Source organism: Rhinatrema bivittatum, chromosome 5, assembly GCF_901001135.1.
Source record: "Rhinatrema bivittatum chromosome 5, aRhiBiv1.1, whole genome shotgun sequence".
NCBI classification, from domain to species: domain Eukaryota; kingdom Metazoa; phylum Chordata; class Amphibia; order Gymnophiona; family Rhinatrematidae; genus Rhinatrema; species Rhinatrema bivittatum.
This window is the reverse complement of record NC_042619.1, coordinates 206,442,894-206,463,935: the sequence shown is the minus strand read 5'-3', so window position 1 is coordinate 206,463,935 and position 21,042 is coordinate 206,442,894. Positions and strand designations below refer to the sequence as shown.

General features: G+C 44.5%; 1 protein-coding gene across 4 annotated transcripts in view; it reads left to right on the top strand.

Moving 5' to 3' along the window:
* Positions 1-21,042, top strand: part of DMD (dystrophin) — a 3,148,630-nt gene that overhangs the window by 2,632,958 nt on the left and 494,630 nt on the right. For all 4 annotated transcript variants that reach the window (XM_029603105.1, XM_029603098.1, XM_029603099.1 and 1 more), the window contains one exon: positions 13,751-13,940. In XM_029603105.1, coding sequence (XP_029458965.1) covers positions 13,751-13,940 — 190 coding nt within the window. The remainder of the gene's footprint in view (positions 1-13,750; positions 13,941-21,042) is intronic.

Genomic DNA, 21,042 nt, shown 5'->3' with positions numbered 1-21,042 from the left:
ATGCCTTCTGACTTCTCCTCAAAGCAGCCCTTTAGAAAGGACTCTAAGAAGTCGTTCTACTGTCCAAGGAAATCCTATCCGCCACCAGCCAGATACCGTGCTCTGAGACCTTATCAAAAACCGCAGTCTCGCCAAACCCGAAAACAAAAACCACAAGCAGCTCCCCAACCAGGGCCTGCTTCAGGTTTTTGACTTCCACTTAGAGAACAGCAGCCAGATTCCTCTGTCCACCTACCAGTAGGAGGTAGACTGTGCCACTTCTACAACATGTGGCATTCAATCACATCCGACCAATGGGTATTGGCAATCATTGCTCAGTGTTACCATCTGAACTTTCTCACTCTGCCACCGGATTCTCCGCCTCTACAGACATGGAGAACATCCGATCAATTCATTCTTCAGGATCAAGAGGTCTCCCTCCTTTTCCAGTCAAGAGCAATAGAACCCGTTCCACACTCTCAGCAAGGCCTAGGGTTCTATTCCCAGTACTTCCTAATCCCCAAAAAATCGGGAGGCGTCCATCCTATTCTAGATCTACGGGCCCTCAACAAGTACCTCCAGCAAGAAAAGTTCAAGATGGCCACCTTGGGATCGCTTCTACCTCTTCTACATAGAGGAGACTGGCTCCGCTCTCTGGACCTCCAGGACACATACACCCACATTGCGATAACTCCAGCTCATCGCAAGTACCTGAGGTTTCTAGTAGGCCCCAAGCACTATCAGTACCGAGTGCTTCCATTCGGCCTAGCATCTGCACCATGAGTCTTTACAGAATGCTTCGTAGTTGTCGCAGCCTTCCTCAGGACCCAAGGTGTTCACGTCTACCCCTATCTAGACGATTGGTTAATAAGGGCTCCCACTCTCTGTCGTCCCTCAATCTAACCTTACACATGCTAATTTCGTTAGGGTTTCTTGTCAATTACAAATCCTATTTAGTCCCATTTCAAACCTTATCGTTCATTGAGGCAGACTTGGACAGCTTACAGGCAAAGGCTTTCCTGCCTCGACAACGAGCACTAACTCTTGTGTCTCTTGCTCACCAGCTGCAATCTCAGCACTCCACGACTGCACGCCAATTTCTCATCCTTCTGGGACACATGGCGTCCTCAGTCCATGTCACACCAATGGCCCGCTTGGCCATGAGACTCATGCACTGGACTCTGAGGTCTCAATGGGCTCAAGCTATTCAGCCTCTGTCGACCGTAGTCCACGTCACCGATTTGCTCCGTCTGTCGCTCACCCGGTGGAAAAATCAGATCAATCTCCTCCAAAGCTTGCCCTTCCAGGTACCAAATCCTCAAATCACTCTCACCACTGATGCTTCCAATCTTGGTTGGGGAGCCCACGTAGCCGGTCTCCAGACACAAGGCTCTTGGTCTCCAGAGGAAGCCAAATACCAAATAAATGTCCTGGAGCTTCGAGCAATCAGATATGCTCTCAGGACCTTTCAGGATCGCCTGTCACATCAGGTCATCCTAATTCAGACGGCCAATGTGGTACATCAACAAGCAGGGAAACACAGGCTCCTTCCTTCTGTGTCAGGAAGCTGCACAGATATGGGCGGAAGCTCTCTCCCATTTGATGTACCTCAGGGCCACCTACTTGCCGGGAGTGGACAATGTGCTGGCAGACAAGCTGAGTCGCGTCTTTCAACCGCACGAGTGGTCTCTCAACCCCTTGGTAGCGAACTCCATCTTCCAACAATGGGGATATCCTCAGATAGACCTCTTTGCGTCCCCTCAGAACCCTCAACTACTGCTCCCTCATTCGCAGTGAACACTCTCAGCCCAGAGATGCATTCTCCCTCTCATGGGCAACCGGTCTGCTTTATGCATTCCCTCCACTCCCTCTTCTCTCGAAGACTCTCGTGAAGTTACGTCAGGACAAGGGAACCATGATCCTGATAGCACCTCACTGGCCACGCCAAGTGTGGTTTCCAATACTTCAGGATCTCTCCATCTGCAGGCATATTCTCTTGGGAAAGGACCCGCTCCTGATCACTCAAAACAACGGGTGCCTACGCAATCTCAATCTTCAAACCCTGTCCCTGACGGCATGGATGTTGAAAGGTTAATCCTTCAACCACTTAACCATTCAGATCCAGTTTCCCGTGCCTTGATTGCTTCGCGAAAGCCTTCCATGAGAAAATCTTACTCTTACAAATGGAAAAGGTTCACATCATGGTGCTCTTCTCAGTCCCTTGACCCCTTTTCCTGTCCAATCCTGAAGTTTCTGGACTATCTTTGGCATTTATCAGAATCAGGTCTAAAGACCTCTTCTATCAGAATGCATGTCAGTGCGGTAGCCGCCTTCCATAAAGGTATCGGGGATGTCCCTTTATCAATACAACCCCTTGTAACATGCTTTTTAAAGAGTTTGCGCCACATCAAGCCTCCACTGTGTCCTCCGGCCCCTTCTTGAGACCGTAATCTGGTTCTCGGTCAGCTCATGAAACCGTCTTTCGAGCCTCTTCACTCTTGTGAACTTCAGTATCTCACATGGAAAGTGATTTTCCTTTTGGCAATCACTTCAGCTCACAGAGTTAGTGAGTTGCAGGCTCTAGTTACCTATCCGCCTTACACTAAACCTCTGCAGGACCGGGCGGTACTCCGCACTCACCCTAAATTCTTGCCCAAGGTAGTATCGGAATTTCACATTAATCAATCCATTATACTACCTACCTTTTTTCCCAGGCCCCATGCCAACCCAGGAGAACAGGCTCTGCATACCCTTGACTGTAAACGGGCTCTAGCGTTTTACCTAGACCATACAGCTGCCCACAGGGAAAGCACTCAATTGTTCATCTCTTTCCACCCTAACAAGTTAGGGAAGCCTGTGGGTAAGCAGACTCTCTCCTCCTGGTTGGCGGACTGCATATCCTTTTGCTATCAGCAAGCGGGCATTCCATTTCAAGACCGTGTTAAAGCACACACTGTGAGGGCCATGGCGACTTCAGTAGCACACCTACGATCGGTGCCACTTCCTGATATTTGCAGGGCTGCAACCTGGAGTTCTCTCCACACCTTTGCAGCCCACTATTGCTTGGACAAAGCCGGAAGACAAGATTCCATCTTTGGCCAGTCTGTCCTTCGCAACTTATTTACAACGTGACGTACCTACACCCTTCTGCCTGCCCGGTGGGGTTCAGGATGCCTTCTACCAATTTACATCCCAGTTGTTGTGCCTGTTGCACGCCTTTGGGTACATTTGGTGCATGTTTGGACATCTTCAGCTCGGTACTCACCCATATGTGAGGACTACAATCCTGTTTGTCCTGTGAGAAAGCAAATGTTGCTTATCTGTAAAAGGTGTTCTCACAGGACAGCAGGATGTTAGTCCTCACAAAACCCGCCCGCCACCCCGCAGTGTTGGGTTCGTAACATTTTGTTGTTTTATTTTTCGGCACTGCCTGTAGCTTTCAAATAAGACTGAAGGGGGACCCCTGCTGGCTGCAGGGTTAGTGCCATGCTGGGCATGCCCAGTAGGGGCCAGTCAAACTTCTGGAAACTTTGACAGACGTTTTCCGTGATTGGGCTCCATCCTGATGATGTCACCCATATGTGAGGACTAACATCCTGCTGTCCTGTGAGAACACCTGTTACAGAAGGGAGGAGAATTGAGATTAAAGGAATAAGATGGAAGGTGGCGCGGCAGCGCACATGGTGAGTGCTCTGTCCTCTGAGAAGTCACAGGGGATGCTGGGGTGGGCAAACCTCACCACTACATTGTGAAAGATGGGACTTCCCTGCACATTTTGCAGACAACGGTTTAAAAACTGTAAGACGAGGGGAGAGACTCATAGGTGTGCACCTTCATTCTCACCCATTCCGTCCCCCTCTCTCCCCAAAGGGGAGGTTGTGTTTTTCTGCAATCTCTTGCAGATGAGAAAGAGTGCATAGCTGGTGACTCTTCTTTTCTGTCAGATGTGTGCATTTGAAAGAAAATAGTTATTGTAAAAGTTAGCGAGTTAAATTGCTGCCTCCATCGCCGCACTTTTTCGGCTCTCTAGAAATGTAAATGTAAACGCCTTTCCTGAAAGATGAGCTGGTCCGCAAATTTCCTGTAATTGGAAAGAGCAGCCCCGAGTCGAGCACTGTCAGCCTGATTTCAGTCTAAAGATGTGATGATGATTATTGTGTCAAATGCAATCGCAGATGCAGGCCTTGAACTGACAGGGGGCCTGATTGTTTTTAATTCAGCTTTTTATATGAAAGTAGGATTCCTGTTACCAGATAGTCACAGTAAAATAACCCCCCCCCCCCATCTCCCTCCAAAGTGTTAGCAATTGCCAAGAGCAAAACCTATGTGTGCAGTCCTGAGACCTCAACCTAGAAGTTATTCAAGCTCTCCCAAACAGTCTCTGATCCATAAATACCAGAACCAAACCATTCCCCCTCTTATTCTGCTCTTCTAGTTATAATTATTATAATTATATTATTATATATTATTATATAATTATATATTATTATAATTATAATTATAATTCCCCCCGGCGGGCCTGATCGCCGACCTCACAGATTGAGCAGCGGCCCCGGCGCTAAGACCCGCCCACCAGCCCGATCCGGCCAATCAGACAGCAGCAGAGGGAAGTTTAAATCTCCTCTCCCTCCGGCGCCACGTCTGACTGCCTGCCTGCTGCCCTTACTTACCGAAGCTGACATCGCTCGTTCCTCAGAGGAGGGAGGCCTGCGCGATCGGCGCCCAGACCCGTCGGGGTAAGGCCTGTTGAATTTTCCCTTCCCCCCGGCGGGCCTGATCGCCGACCTCACAGATTGAGCAGCGGCCCCGGCGCTAAGACCCGCCCACCAGCCCGATCCGGCCAATCAGACAGCAGCAGAGGGAAGTTTAAATCTCCTCTCCCTACGGCGCCGCGCGCCAAAGGAGCGCGACAAAGGGGCCTGCCCCTTTGTTTCGCCCCTTCGTAAAGCCCCGAGGAAGCCCCGAGCCCTATCCAGGGAAGAATCTAAATCTATAACCTTAATAAATTAATAAATTGTTACTGACTGCAAAGTTACTGGGCTAACAGATTCTGCTGTCTGAAATAAAGCCACCTTTCACCCATTCACACCAGCAGCCATTCCAACATTCATTCTAGCCTCCTCACCGTCAGTCAAGACTCTTCATCATCCACCCAGCTCTCATTCAGCCTCCCCCACATCCAGCAAGACTCTCCAACATGCTAGCCCAACATATTCCAATTAGATACCATCGATTACACCGCAGCATGCTTCCAGCTCTGACTCTGGTACCTCCAGTAAGAACTCCTAGATCTCTCATTCCAATCATGATCAATCCGCTGACTCAGTTCCTAGGATTATCTCTCCTCTCAGTGACACTAGTTAACTCTCAATCTCTGACAAAAAAGACTCACATCCTCAACGACTATCTCTTGGACTGTAACCTAGACGTCTGTGCTATCACAGAAACCTGGCTAAAAAACTCGGACATTGCCCTAATCAACCAATTACCCACCCACAAATATGACGTTTTTACAATTCACAGACAAAAAAAGAGAGGAGGCGGTCTGTTACTAGCCACCAAAAAAGAACTCAGACTAACTCCACATACAATTAAGTCAGAATCTAAAATTGAGCTAGGTCTATTCAAATCGAACCAGCTGCAAGTACTACTAGTCTATGCACCCCCAGGAGTATTAGACACAGATGCTTCCCCTCTTATAGAATCTGTGGTGAAACACGTCAACACTGACTCACCCACCATAATCATGGGAGATTTCAACATTCACTTTGAGGCTTCTTCCCACCCACCCAATTGTGACGCCCTCCTCACAGCCCTCAGTGCAATGGGATTCACTCAGATTGTAAACAAACCTACACACAAAGCAGGACACACCCTGGACCTTATTTTTATCAACTCTAATTTTTCTAACTCTACGGAACCTGTGTGTACTTCTATCCCCTGGTCAGATCACTTTCTGATAACTACCACCCTCACTACAAAAAAACAATCTCCCTCCCCACAGCACCTTTCCTCTTTTCAATTCAGGAAACCTTGTGCTTCTGAGACCCTCAGTGAACATCTCTCCAAGGAAATCTCGAACTTAGATCTATCCAACCCTAACACAGCAGTGCTATCATGGCACAAGATCACTGAAGAGGTAGCAAACAAACTCTGCCCATTAATCACAAAACTAAGCAACACGACAAAAAAAGGAAACCAACCTTGGTTTTCCAACGATCTCAAACGGATAAAACAAGAATTACGCCACAAAGAAAATAAATGGCGCAAAGCACCTTCCACCACTACACTATTGTCATACAAAGGAACACTACATTACTACAGGACTTCCATTCTAAAAGCAAAAAGAGAATACTTCGGTAAAAAAATCCATGACATCCAATTTGATGCAAAAACCCTCTTTGCATATGTCTCTCAAATAACAAAGTCTCTACCACCATCGATACCTGACGAACAAGCTCAGTCCAAAGCAAATGAGCTAGCCCTTTTCTTTCAGCAGAAGATTTCAAACACACTTGCTCTCCTTCCTACCAAGACTGACTACAACACCTCATTCGATAACACCTACATTCTTAAGGGAGTCAAATTCGATAAATTCGAATTAATATCGACCAAAGAGATCGAATCCATTCTTAAAAGGCAGAAACCATCCAGCCACCTATCGGACAACATTCCTTCCAAGCTACTGCTACTTATTCCTAATATAATCTCTGGTCCCTTAACCAAAATCATAAACTGCTGCTTAACTCAAGGACTCTACCCAGATAATCTAAAAAACGCCTCCCTGAAACCACTCCTCAAGAAACATAACCTAGACCCTGGTGTGCTGGCAAATTTCCGCCCTATCTCTAATCTACCATTTCTAGCCAAAATCACAGAAAAATTGGTCAACATCCAGCTCTCGGATTATTTAGAAGATCACAACTTACTTTTCCCTTCCCAATATGGGTTTCGCAAATCTCGCAGCACAGAAACCCTACTCATATCTCTAACTGACCATATTCTTATGGGTCTAGACAAAGGACACTCCTTTCTCCTAATCCTTTTAGACATTTCGGCGGCTTTTGACACAGTCAACCACCCCATCCTCTTGAATCGCCTCTCAGACATAGGCATTTCAGGAACAGTCCACAATTGGTTCAAGTCGTTCCTCAGTAATAGAAGTTTTAAAGTCAAAATAAACAATAAAGAATCACCATCTACAAATTCTTCCCTTGGCGTACCACAAGGTTCATCCCTATCACCTACCCTTTTCAATATTTACCTCCTTCCCCTTTGCCAACTGTTAACCAGTCTTAACCTTATTCACTACATTTATGCGGACGATGTCCAGATTTTGATTCCCATAACAGAATCTATTAACAAATCCATCGCACTCTGGAACAACAGCTTACAAGCCATCACTAATCTCCTCAACAGTCTAAACCTGGTCATCAATGCCTCTAAGACTGAACTCCTCCTCATTTCCTCCAACCAAGAAAACCCCTCGTCACAGATCCATCACAAACACCTTCTCACCCACACTCATGTGAGAGACCTTGGAGTAATTATAGACAACCGTCTTAACCTAAAGAATATGATCAAAACCACAACTAAAGAGTGCTTCTACAGACTTCAAGTGTTAAAAAGACTCAAACCTCTCCTATTTTTTCATGACTTTAGGACTGTTCTTCAATCCCTAATATTTGCCAAAATTGACTACTGCAGCTCTCTCCTCATTGGCCTACCCAACTCAACAACCAAGCCCTTACAGATGATACAAAACGCTGCAGTGAGAATTTTAACAAGCACCAACCAGAGAGACCACATTACGCCCGTCCTCTGTAATTTACACTGGTTACCAGTCAGTCACAGGGCTCTGCACAAAGCTCTATCTCTAATTCACAAATCAATTCATAGCTTCCTCCATCTTGACCTCGAATTCCCACTCAAACTCCACACTTCCAACAGACCAATGAGAGAAACCTACAAAGGAGCACTACAATCCCCACCTTCTAAAGCTACACGACTCATCTCTACCAGAGACCGAGCTTTTTCCACAGCAGGTCCAGCCATCTGGAACAACCTACCTGCAGAACTCAGAATGGAACTGTGCCTACCAACATTTTAAAAAAAAACTCAAAACTTGGCTCTTCTTACAAGCCTTCCCTGATCCTTCAAACTTTCACTAGACAACTACAACTACTCAGCATTGAATTTGGAACTTCGCCCCTTCAATATTCTCATCAGTTACTAGTCTCCTAGTATTTTAATTTAATACATTCTTAAGGTTTCTCTTTTTCCAGCTGAATTCAGCTTCCTAGTTCATGGTCCTTGTTATTATGTAACTTTCTTACTTTTCTGCTTTACCTCCACTAATTATAAAAAGTTGTTCCTATGTTATGTTATGTTACACTGATCTACCCCTGTTCGATGTAAACCGACCTGATATGGTATTTAACCTTGAAGGTTGGTATAGAAAAATGTTAAATAAATAAATAAATAAATTATCAGACATTCATAGTCTTACATGCCAGCAAACCAGAACCATTATAATTCAGGATCTCTTTACAACTACTGGGACAGAGTCAAAACATGGTCGGATATAGGATTTAGACTCATATAGGCAGTATTGGAGGGTAAGGGCTAGTGAGGAGGGGGGGGGGAGGATAGGTGATGGCTCCTCCCTGTATATTTAAAAGTTGGATGTGAGGATTGGACCAGAGTGGCACCAGCACACAGCACTAAAGTAAGTGGGAGTAGGCTCCAATTTGGCCCGGGTAATTGGTGCCGTCGAAATTTGGCACCCAAGTGGTTGCCTGTGATAATGTTACCTATTTCTGAATTCTTGTCCTGAGTCGAAAAATGTATAAACCTTGTCTTTCAGAAAGGCTGCCTACATTGATCATTGTTTGGTCTGCCTCCAATGGGCGGCCTTGGTACCACCAAATCTTCTAGTGACATTTCAAATGTAGCCCCTGCTTCAGGGTGGTAGCCGAGAAGGTGCAGGGGACACAGTCCCGGAGTTAAGTCCCTGCTCAAAGTCCCTTCAGCCCCAGGACATGGATTCTCTGACTTGGGGGGGGGGGGAGGCTGAATCTCTAGGGCCCAAAGCTGCAGAGGGGATACCCCCCCTCTCTCTCTCTCTCTTTCTCCAGGTGAATTAACAGTTTGATGAACTTGCTGCAAATTCTCTGCTTCAGTACCAATAAACAGTGGACACTCGAGTGGGGTGTCCCAAAAAATAAAGTTTACTACAACTAAAATCATCAAAGTAAATCATCTGTCTACCAATCATTTGATCTTCAAAACAATCCTAGTGTAACTCCAGTCTCAGTCCTGCTCTTCTGAGTAAGTGCACTTCAAGGTGGCAGGCACTGGGGAAAACCTTTCCGTCCAGGTGCTGGAAGCCAGGCTCCTCGTAGGGTACCAGGGGGTCTCCTGTTTCTCCTCTGACGTTCAAGGGGGATCTCTCAGGCAGAAAGTCTCAACTGCCAGCAACAGATTAAATCCTAAACTCCTTCCTCCAGACAAAAATGGCGGACAGCATTTCCTCCCAAGAAAAAGAACAAAAATCTTCTCTACTGTGACAAGTCCCTGCGGTCCCTCCATGTGCTGTAGGATGGGCACAACAGATGCTCTGTTCTCTGACCTCCTCCAGGCAACACTGAACCGAGAACTGGAATATCCAGACCCATTGGCCAAAAATGTCACTGCGTCACTTGTACTTTACAAGCACACCTTGAATTGGTAGCAGATGTTTGTCAGATTACTCTTCTTCATAAGTCATACTAATCCACAAACATCCTAAAAAGAGTGTGGCAGGCATGTGATTCTCACTATATGATTACTGCAGCTGTAATTTATCCTTAAATTGTCCCCTCTGTCTCTCAGATCACAGATCCACCATGGGTGGTTTTTGGTCTTTGAAAGAGGCTGCACTTATGGTATAAACGAGGTGGTGAGTCTGCCGCGAGCAGAAACTGTATGCCTAGACAGCATAGCAAGGGTTTTTTTATTAATTCTTTTAACCCACTAAATCAGACAAATCTGGCCAAAGTGGCATACAAAAATTTAAACAAAACAATAAAACCAAATGCAATATCATAAAAACATTTAAAAATTACATAAAATTTGACATAAAACAACCTTCCTTGCTAATGGGCAAAAAAATCCCTGATACTAAATCTGCTGAATCAAAATAACCATGTTTTGCAGCCTTTGTGATATGAGGGGTATTTGTGAACAAAAGTTTGAGTCTTATCCCCATTCAAAGGGTGAAATGCCTTCTGCTTTTTGCAAAGCAAGCATGGGAGTTCTTCAGACTGAGGATGCTCATCAATCCTCATCTTCTTTCAGATATAACTTTATTGTTTCTCACTGTGGCTTTCATATCTTTAAGAGAAAAGGTATGAAGATGTTTCAGGCACTGTTGGCACAGATGCCTGGTGGGTGCTCCGAAGTAACATGCTGCGCCAGTCACCATACTGTCAAAGAGCTGCGATATCTCTTTAACCAAAATACCGTACATATTACACTAAAATACTTCGTCCTTTGTGAGTCTGTAATTGGTGCCATGTAATGTTATCAGTCTATTTCACAGCATCTGGGACTTATTAAATTTAGTTGTTTGCACAGTAATTAAGAGTAAGAAAACAAGTGCTTTTAAAACCCAATTATTTTGATAATCAGTTTTAATTACATTTAACTGATTTTGTAATCAAAGATTTTATCTTAATAAATTGCAGCTGAGTATTTTTAATTGAAGAGTTCAGTCTTACATCGTTTATTAGGTGGAACTGTTCACTACTAAAATCTGAACCACTTTCAGCGTGCAGCAGAGCTCAGCATTGTAAGGGAAGTGTTCACATCTGTCCCTGGTGACATCACTGAGAGCCACAACCAATCGGTGCACTTTCAAAGCGCATGACTTCCTGAGGCCTATACCCTTGTAACTCGGGCCCGGTTGGCATTGGCTTGCAGAATCTGTACATTTCCATTTTTTTAAACTCATTTTGTACTAGTGCCTTGTAAAATGTAACGTAGTATATCAGCTAGCAATATGCTTGCCCAGTCTGGCCATTCCACTGCAGCGCCTCTTCCCCTGCCTTTTAAACTGTTTCATGATGTCCTTTCATTCACCATACACAGCTTTCAGTCTGATCATGCCATCCACATTCTTTATGAACTTGCTTCTTTTTTCCCCATTGAATATGGATACATTGAATATAGTGGAATATAGGGGGCTGGCATTGAACTTGACCTGGTACCCTTTTTTTTTTTTTTTTAAATGAAAAAACTACCGCTGCTTTCTGTATATATTATTTTAACTTTAGCACATTGAACAACAGTACAAAGAAAACGGAACATCTCAAACCTCACCCATATTCCTGACTGAGCCCATTAATGGTTGAGAATACTGCTTTCTTTCTGGAAAACAAAATGTGCCATACTCACATGCAGGATGCATGGATTTTTTTTTTTTTAATGGACGACAGAGCAAATCCAGCAGGTGGAGGAAAAAGTGCCAGTACCAGCACATACCCCCTGAAAAAAAAAAGCCCTGGTTGAGGAGAGATACACGGGTCTGTGGACAAAGGGAGCTATCCATGCCAGCCTGAGAACTCAGCCATGCTCCAGACCATATTTTGATTTGAAAGGAATAATGAAATTCTTCCTCACCAGGAAAGGAACAAGTTGTCTCTGAGCTGTTTCTTTAAAGATGTAAAAATCAGTGCAGAAAAAACGCCAACTGCTGTCTGAGAAAATAATTATTTGTCATACTCAACCAGCAGAATTATCACCACTAATAGAAGTAACCCATTGTTAAATGAGGTTCAAGTTATTTAAACATTTTGAGAACAATTTCCAAAGGGATGTAAGCAGCTAACTATGGAGTTACCTGGCTAGATCCACCAGGGCAAAAAGCTATGCCCCTTTAATCCAGCTAAAAGTTTGCATGGCCTTTCAAGAGGTGCAAACTCTTAGCTAGATTAGAAAGAATCATTCCCAGGGATGTGTTTAGGTCAGTGAAATAAACTACATGCATAGAATTGAATTCTCACGTCTACATGTGTAGAATTCCCCCGTTCCTTCTGCAGAAGCAGCAGATACAAGATTCATAGTTACTTTAATACCTGCACACCTTGTAGAATAGATAATGATTAAAGAGAGTGACCTGAGTGCTTTATCTTTGAAAATTTAAAAAAAAAAAAAAAAGCACCCATGGCGCTTGCACCTAGGATGAGTGAAAAATGTTCCCTCTATGGCAATATGCTTTGCTGGAGAATTTGCAAATCGTTCCTTCATTGTGTATGGGTAACCCTGCTCTTGGTTCTTCTTATCCTGGTAGCCGAGATAGAATGTGTTCCCATTATAACACTTCCTCTTCATCATGACTATAATCTGATTCTGACCAAATATTGCTAAGAAACATCTTGCAAAACTGCATTCTCTCTTCTGAAATACTTATGATATGGCCCTCTAGGGCAGATATTTTAACAAGACTGTGCCACCATGGCGCAATATTGCATATCTTTTGATTTTAAGAACAAAGCTTTTTGGTTAGCAATCCTTGTTGCCAGGGGCAAAAAGAAGAGTTTAATTGGGAGCATGCTATGCAGCAATCAAATGTAGAGCAGGAAGGCGTTAAACTTTCACTAATGGGCTGCAGCATTCATTCAGAATCATAATTTACTGACTTCATATAGGCAGTAGCCCAACAAAAGGAATCAATTGTAGTACTTTGTCTCCCACCAAAAGGGATAAAACTGTTAACAAGCTCTAAAGGAGCTGCAAGAAGGCAGCTCAAGGTTTATTTGCATTATTGAATCAAAGCAAGAATAACGGCCTCAGCCAATGTCATCCATGGGAAAGAAATTAGCTTCTCTAGTCATTCCCAGCATGAGTGCATGGTGGACTCTGGTGGTAACGAGTAATAAGAAAACATGCATGCGTCAGTAAAGAGCAAATTTGCTCGGACGACAGAGTCAGTCAAAACTGTTTTGTATCCTGAAATTGAGTTTGTTACAAAATCTGAAGGAACTACTGGACTTGTTCCACGTACTACAATGCTGTATCTTGTTGAATGGTCAGTAGTCGTGATGACTGTGCTAAAGGATGTTGAGTTATGATTATCCGAGCACCTCTGACTCTGTTTCTTAACATTTTATGTGTTGATGTTAAACGCGTATGCTTACTCTAATACAATTTTCCTCAGTAAGTAATAGAAAGATTTGCTGCTCGGTAGCTCCTTTTTTTGGTTTAATAAAGATGGATCACACTACAAACAGACTGCATTCTTACTTAGATTGATTGTATCCTATTGTTGCTGTGGGACTCCCTTTTCTGCTTATAACAATGATCCTTCATGTAGTTTTTAAATGTCACACATGCAAAGGGAAGATTAAGGAAAATCACGTGATATCTTAAGTATGCAAGTGAGCCTACTGTTATGAGCAGCGAGGGCATCTCGCAGCAAAATTAATTTAGAAAGCACGAATGGGGTAAAAGTGTCTATCAATTTTGAGAAAACAGCCAGATGTCATTTTGTATCCCACCCCCCTTACCATGTCTTTGTGACAAATAAATTGTAGTGAGACTGCAAATGGACTAAGTGGGGTCCCATCATAACAGGACGAAGGATTCGGGCTAACCTTTAGCGCAGACTGTAGTTTGTAATTTGGCTGCTCATCGGCAGGGGCTGGAATGCTGACCCATGGTGGTGTTCTTGTGTGCTTGTGTCTGCTTTCTGCCTTGAATCGTGCTCAGTCTCCCTTTTGTGCCTGTGCAGGGTCAATGAGCGGGAGGCAGCCCTGGAAGCAGCCCTCCGGCTGCTGCAGCAGTTCCATCTGGACCTGGAAAAGTTCCTGGCCTGGCTGACAGAAGCAGAGACCACTGCCAATGTCCTGCAGGATGCCACGCGCAAGGAAGGGATCCTGGAAGACTCCAGAGGTGTCCGGGATCTCTTAAAGCAGTGGCAGGTGAGTCAGCTGCTGCACACCTGCCATAGAAGGGCAGCAGCTCCATTTATTGCTCGTATGCTCCCCTGTGTTCATTTAGAGGCGGAAAGGATCTGGAAATAGTATTTGAAGAACTGTTTGTTGTAATTGTTACTTTAGGCAAAGGGAAGAATTCATTTGGCGATATAGTAAGTGAACTATGTCACATAATGATAGCATGCTGGTCTGTTTCTGATTAGTGTATTCAGAGAGGGTGAAAGCCATACGTCACACACAGTTAAAACAGAATAAGGCTTCTTTCTTCTAATGCATGTTTAGGCAGGAAGAGGCAGAGAAAGAGATGTGAATTCTTGCTGAAAATGTGAGGGAATAAAGTTGCCATTGATTGCTGTGACTTTACAGGACCTTTTCCATGTTGAAGTATCCCTCTAAAATGGAGCTGATTTGCTTTGTGCTGCCTGTTGAATTAATTTTCCTTCATTATGTGCACATTTTTAAAGAATAATCTAGCATTTTGCTGCTTTTTCTCTTAACATGCTCTGTCGGAATAAAGAAAAAAATATGCTAATGACTATATTTGTCATTGTAAATGGTCATACAGATTATATGCAGTTGTTTTCCCCTGGAAATGAGTAAGTTGAATTCTGTGCTGTAAATTGAGATCCGAGCACATTTCCTTGGTGTGTAAAGTCTCAGGGAGGGAAGAAATCCATCACTAGTGCAAGAGTGGCATCGAAGCCCTCATGCCTTGCAAGACTGCAAAGTAGCTTAAAGGAAAGGTCTCCTATTTTCCTCACCTTGGGGTAGCATCTTAAATTGAGTTGGGTTTATTTCCCGCCATTCCCCGTATTGCCTCTGTATTCTTTTGCTTCTGGATCTTGCTTGAGGGCGTTGCTGGTGATTGGCTACCTTTGACGAAGTCATTGTGTGCCAGACGTCTTCATTTCTTTTATAAACCGCTTTCTGTAGAACTGTTGCTCACAGAGGCAAAATAGGGCCAAACAAATACGATATTACACAAATTAGCAAAAGCAGCATAAGCGACGAGGTAAAAGCTTCCTCGAGCAATAACCGACTTGTACAGTAGCGCACGGTACTTCCCAGCTTTGCAGGCTCTTTCCTCTCCCAGCAGGCAGCTGCAGCCCTTCATTTCAGAGATTTCAGGCTTACTTCCGTCAGTTACTTCACCAAAGGAATTAGAGTGTTTCCAACATGCTGTCTTCCTCTTCCAGCTTTGTGTAGAGCAATATCATCCCTTCTGATGTAGCATGGGATGGAAGCTCTCCTGCCTGCATTTTAGTGGTCTTGTAACCGCGGCGTATGGTCAGAGGCTTTCTAGGGTCTCCGTGAATCCCCCCAGCCCCAGTCGGCGGGGGGAATGCAGGGAATTACAGCAGCGTCATCAGCCCGCGGTGACTTGGGCCTGCATTGACCCTGCAGAAACATCATTGGGTCCCTGCGCAGGCCAACGAGATGCAGTGGCTCGGGTTGCGCAGGCCCAGCACAGGCGAGGACTGCGGCCTGCTGAGGCTCGTCTGGATCGAAGGTGAATCTGGTTGGGGGGGTGGGGGGGGGGGGGGTTAGAGGAAAGAATTAAAGCAAAGTGAATATGCTAGGGATAGGGAAGGGAAAGTGAAACGTGGTGAGGGGGAAGGGATGGAGGTTATGCCAGAGGCGTGGAGTCTTCGTTGGCAGGGGGAACGGGATGGTGATGATGCTAGAGGAGTGGAGTGGGGGGTAAGAGGGAAGGGAAGGTGATAATGTCAGGTTGGGGAGGGGGTGGAGAGGGGAGGGAAGAAAAGATGATCATTCCAGAGGGGGGAGAGGAAGAGGCAAGGTAAGGTGATTATATGACAAGGGGGGTGAGGGGAGAGATATGGGGAGGTGTTTATGCCAGCAGGGGGTAAGGGAAGAAGAAAGGGAGGGGGGAAAGTGATTATTCCAGTGGAGTGTGGGAAGGGAGGGAGAAGAGAAATAATTATGCTAGGGGAGTGAGACGGGAGAGGAAATGGTAGGGAAAATGAATATTACCAGTGGGGTGAGGGAAGGTGATTATGTCAAGAGGTGGAGGGTAGACATAGGGAAAGTGATTATGCCAGAGAGATGGGGGGTGGAGAAAAGGGAGGGAAAGGTGATTTTGCCAGTGGAATGTGAAGAAGACAGAATGGAGGGGAAGATGATCAAGCCGAGGGGTGGAGAGAAGAAAGGAAAAATGATTATGCCGGGGAGAGGAGAAGGAAAGGAAAGTCATGTGGGGGGGGGGGGGGAGAGGAAAGGGAAAGCAGTTATATTGGGGAGAGGAGGGAGGGAAGGAAGATGATGTTGTGCCTTTGAATCCCCTGCTTTGAATGTCACCGAATGCCAAATAAGGCATTAGAAAATAAAACACGTTGTAGAGGTTTAATTGCGCTTTGTAGTTTGTGATGCATTCTCTAATTATTTGCATGCAATGGGATTGAGGATCTTGTTTCTAAGATTTGCTAAAGAACTATTGCGAATGCAGATTGTCTTGATAATGGATGGATATCACCACTCGCTAGAATGAACTGATATTCATGCATGCAGTTCGTTCAGCAGAACATTGACTAGACTGGTGCATAGATCTTTTAAATCAGAGATCTTCTTTCATCACGTTAGAGGGAGTTCAGGATAGATTTGTTCTTTTTAATGTAATGAACCCAACTGTTTTGTTTTGGGTTTTTTTGCCGTACTGTGAATCGCAACATCTTCTTACCAAAACTAGGTTCTATAAAAAGGTTGAATTTGATTCAGTTGAGGACTTCTATTAAGCTAAGCCACTGTAATCTAACTCTACTGCCTTCAGAAATATTAATTATTTTGGACTGAACATTGTGACCTCTGTAAAACTGAAGACTAGCATTTATTTCCCAGCCTGCAGTACTTTGGCTCCTGGGAACAACTCTCTGACCTTCTTGGCTCTTTCCTTGACTTTGTCTTCAGCTCCTTGCTTGTGCTCATCAGCGGGGGTATCACAGGCCCCGGCGTCTCAGGACCTCGCTGCATCTCCAATGGCAGGTTCCAAGCGGGATTTATTCAAACTGCTTTGAGGTTCAAAACAAAATGTATTTCATAACACCGAATCAAAAAGTAACAGGCCTAGGAAGATCCAAAACATAAATCCATGCTCTCTCAGAGAATAGAGTCAGGACCATGCTTAGTCCCCTCAGGTCAGAGCCTGCCCCCCAATGCTGGTCTAGGAGTAGCAGAGCAAAACAGTTTTACCAGTCCAGTTCAGTTCAAGCACTCCCTTATAGTCCAAGTGCCAGAGCAACAGTATAGGCAGTAGCACTGTAACCCATAACTTGTCACTTTATAGATGGTTATATACAGATTATTTGGGTACAGTAAAGCCATATCTCAAAGAGTTTCCACAGAAACAGTGAACGTCTTTATTATTATTTTCTAGGGTGCCTCCTGGCCTATACTAACAATCTTTATTAACCCAGCCTCTGTCTGAACATTACAAATGCTGAAATAGTGAACATTATGGTCCATTTCACAGGGCTAGGCAATCCTATAGTGTTAGGTAGCCGTTGTGGCACAGTGGCTAGGTAGCCTTCAGGATCCCATGGACCCTTTGTGGGGCTGTAGGTGAGGATAGGGAATCCTGCAGATGCTGGGTGTGCTCGGCAGCCTTCAAGTTGCTGGGAATAAGGAGATGTAATTTGAGATTCCTTTTCAAGGTTGAGGATCCAATCCAGTTCCTCAGTGCATGGCCACTGGTCCCTGTACCAAGTGCAATACCAGATCTTTTCTCTTGCATAACCTGGATTTACCAGTACCAGCCAATGGTTAGGATAGTGGAGACAAGGGAGCAGCTCTTGTCTTCCTGTCAGGACACTATCTATTCAAGGCTGGCCTTGACACCCCATTATTGGCAGGTTCCCCAGAAAGACTTCTCCTCATCTAGAAGTTGTGCTAACCCTGCTATTTATGGCTTGAGAGTATATCTGTCCTAGGCCTCCTCAGTTATGTGGCTCCATCGTATTTAATCAGGATAGCAGAGCGGGACCATAGGGCCCTGTTAGGCTGGTTTCTTTCTTCTTTCTGATTTTTCCTCTGGGACTGTGCTTCTGTGATACCTTTCCTGTTACTTCCTCTCAGCCTCTGATCCTGTGTGAGATATAGATTCCATCACAGTGGGATCAGTAGCCTGAATAATATTATTATAATAGTAGCCTTAAAACTGGAACTGAAAATTGGAATAAATGCATCTTTTGGAAGAGGTATGTATGTTCTCCATAGCCTTTGACTATGTATGTTCTCCATAGCATTTGATTATGTAACGTCCTCTTGGTTTGAGAGTCCTTAATACAGGGTCTTAGCAAGTCCCAAGGCCAGACTCACTGTTCCAGACCTCTACTCTTCCTCTCATTCATCAGACTTTGGAAACTGGGTGCCAGAGTTGCACCGGTGGGGAGGAGGGACAAGCTTCTGGGGTCCTGAGTAGTATGGCTTTACTATACCTAATCTCCTCACTCCTCATGTTCACGGACCCAATTGGTACTCACTTAGGTCACTTTTCATGCCAGGTCCCAAGCAGTAGGTCATAAGAACCAGACAGTAAACTGCGAGTGGCTTTCAGAAGAAAAATGTTTACTGCATCTTAAAAAATAAACCCATGCAAGAAGAGCAAAAGCATCTGACAGAAGAAAGCATTAAAAACTTATTTCTTTACGGAAGCTTTTGGGAAGATTGACTCCTCCCAGTAGCTGTTAATCTAATTACATATATGGGTATTTTAAATTTAATACTTTAATATCAGGAGGATCTTTAACCATCTTGATAGTCATGATTGTATATCCTTTCTTTCTGCTAATTTTTTGTTTAAAATAATAGTTAATTATTAATAGTACTCTTCCTTGATATAGTTTTAAAATTTTTATTCTAACTCTGTTTTTATTATTTTATTTTATTTGAACTTTCGATTTTTATGTTTAATATTATTGTAAACCGCTTTGGTCAATCTTTTATTGGTAAAACGGTATATAAATATTTTAAATAAATAAATAAATAAATAAAGAGAAACTCACAGGGATGGTCTGAAAAGGGCTGACCAACTCCTCAAATGGAGACCTGTTAGGAAGGAAACGTAGTTCTTCTTAAAACTATATGAGTTATTTGTATGTTAGCACTATACTCTCTTAGGTGTACATGTCAACGTAACTAATAATTGGTCTTCGAGGTTAAAATGTTATATTTTCAGGCAAGCAAAAACAGATTTTCTGTTAGCTTTGTGAATGCTTTCTCGCTCCAGACACATAGGGGTCAATTTTAAAAGCAGCGTGTGACCGTCCATGTGTGCGCGGTTCTCAGCATGCACACACGGACGCGCCGATTTTATAACATGTGCGTGCCGGCGCCTGCATGTTATAACATCCGATGGCCGCGCACACGTGTGGGTGGCACGTGCAGTGGGGGTGAATTTTTGCTAAATACGCACGGCGACGCAATCTGGCCTCCTCCCAGTCCGCTCCCTACCCTACTTCCTAACCTTCCTCCCTCTTCCCCTCTCCTCCCCGCCCCCTAAACCTAACCTAACTAACCCCCAATTTTTTATTTCAGTACTTACTGCTCCTCTGGAGCAGACGTAATCTGCGCGTGCCGGCCGGCTGCCAGCCTGCGCTTCTCTGGGACAGCGTCAAATGGTATTGTCCCGGCCTGCTCCCGCCCAGACCCCACCCCCGCCCCCCGCCCCTTTGGAGAGGCCCAGCACTTCGGCACGCAAACCCTGGCATTTGCGCGTGCAGGCCTTTGAAAATGTACTCGATTCACGTCAGATCTGATTCTGATCACTGCCTCCCCTCCTCCCCAGCATCGCCTTCTGTGGTAGCCTTGTGCTTGGGTTCACAGATACTGAATGTGCTTTTTACATCAGAGTTCGGCAGGAATGGGGTGCCTGTGTGTGTCCCTAAGGCTGGAACGTTTTTAGAACTGATCAGTGACCGCTCAGGGCAGCCTGTGTCAGCAGCACTGAGACTGTATTCATTATTTACTGAGTCAAGTTATTCTGCAGTTTAGATTTTTGTTTGCTGAATGCTTTTTCCTCTCAAGATATGTTTCTGCATGGGGCAACTCAATTATATATAAGTAGGTAGATGCACATTTTTCCACTCGCTCTCTCTCTCTCCGATAAAAATAAAACAGAAAGGGAGAAACCTCTGCTGCATTTTGCATCGCAGTAATTGGAAGTTATGCTATCTGATCATTAGGAGTTAATTCTATGTCAGCAGCAGAATTCACCTCACAAAGAAACCCTGGATGAGAGGTGGAAAACATCCACAAAATTAGTTGTTTAGTTTTGGGTCTCTGCTTTAGGCTCCCAGAGAGGCCCCCATGGCTGAGAGTCCATGTTCGGAGAGACTCTGGTGGGATTTTACTTATGACACCCGGCTTTGTCTGGAAGAGAAGGAAACATTCTCTGATTTGGAATGGAAGTGATAGGCATTCCCTGGTTATTTTAGTATTACTCATGAGTCCTATAAACTGAGCTGGATTAGAAGTCAGGGAAGGTTTCCCGGTTCACTTTTGGTCAAAGATGGTTCCGTGCATGTTTTTAATTAGCTAACCTTGAATGGATCTGCCTCCTGAACTGCTCTCACGAGGTCCCTTTCACCTACTCTAAAGCAAAAGTCAGATGGGGATAATTTACCTGTTTTTGAAAACCCTGCTCAGCTCCCTTCTCCTTCATGGGCAGTTTGTTTGCAAATTGCAGGATGGGGGAGGGGCTAGAGATGGCACTATGGTATGATGGAGATAGTTCCCCATTGGCTTCTACGGATGGAGACATCACCCAGTGGAGACCTGGGGTGGACTCTGGCCCTTCTGTGGCTTGCAGATAAATTGTAAGTGTGGTGGGGTGAATCACACAGGGTTTCAAAACATTTTTTTTTTAAAAACACTTTTTTGAATTGTCTGCTGCATGCTCCCAGGATTCATATTGCCTTTCCTTTTATGGAACAAAATAAAACAATGTATGATAGAGAGACTTCAAATTATGACTGCAGTCAGGACATCTTCAAAATGTGGCTGCTGAAAAAATTCTGATAAGTTTTCTAAACAAATTAATGTATTTCATGGGAGATCAAAGGCCATAGGCATT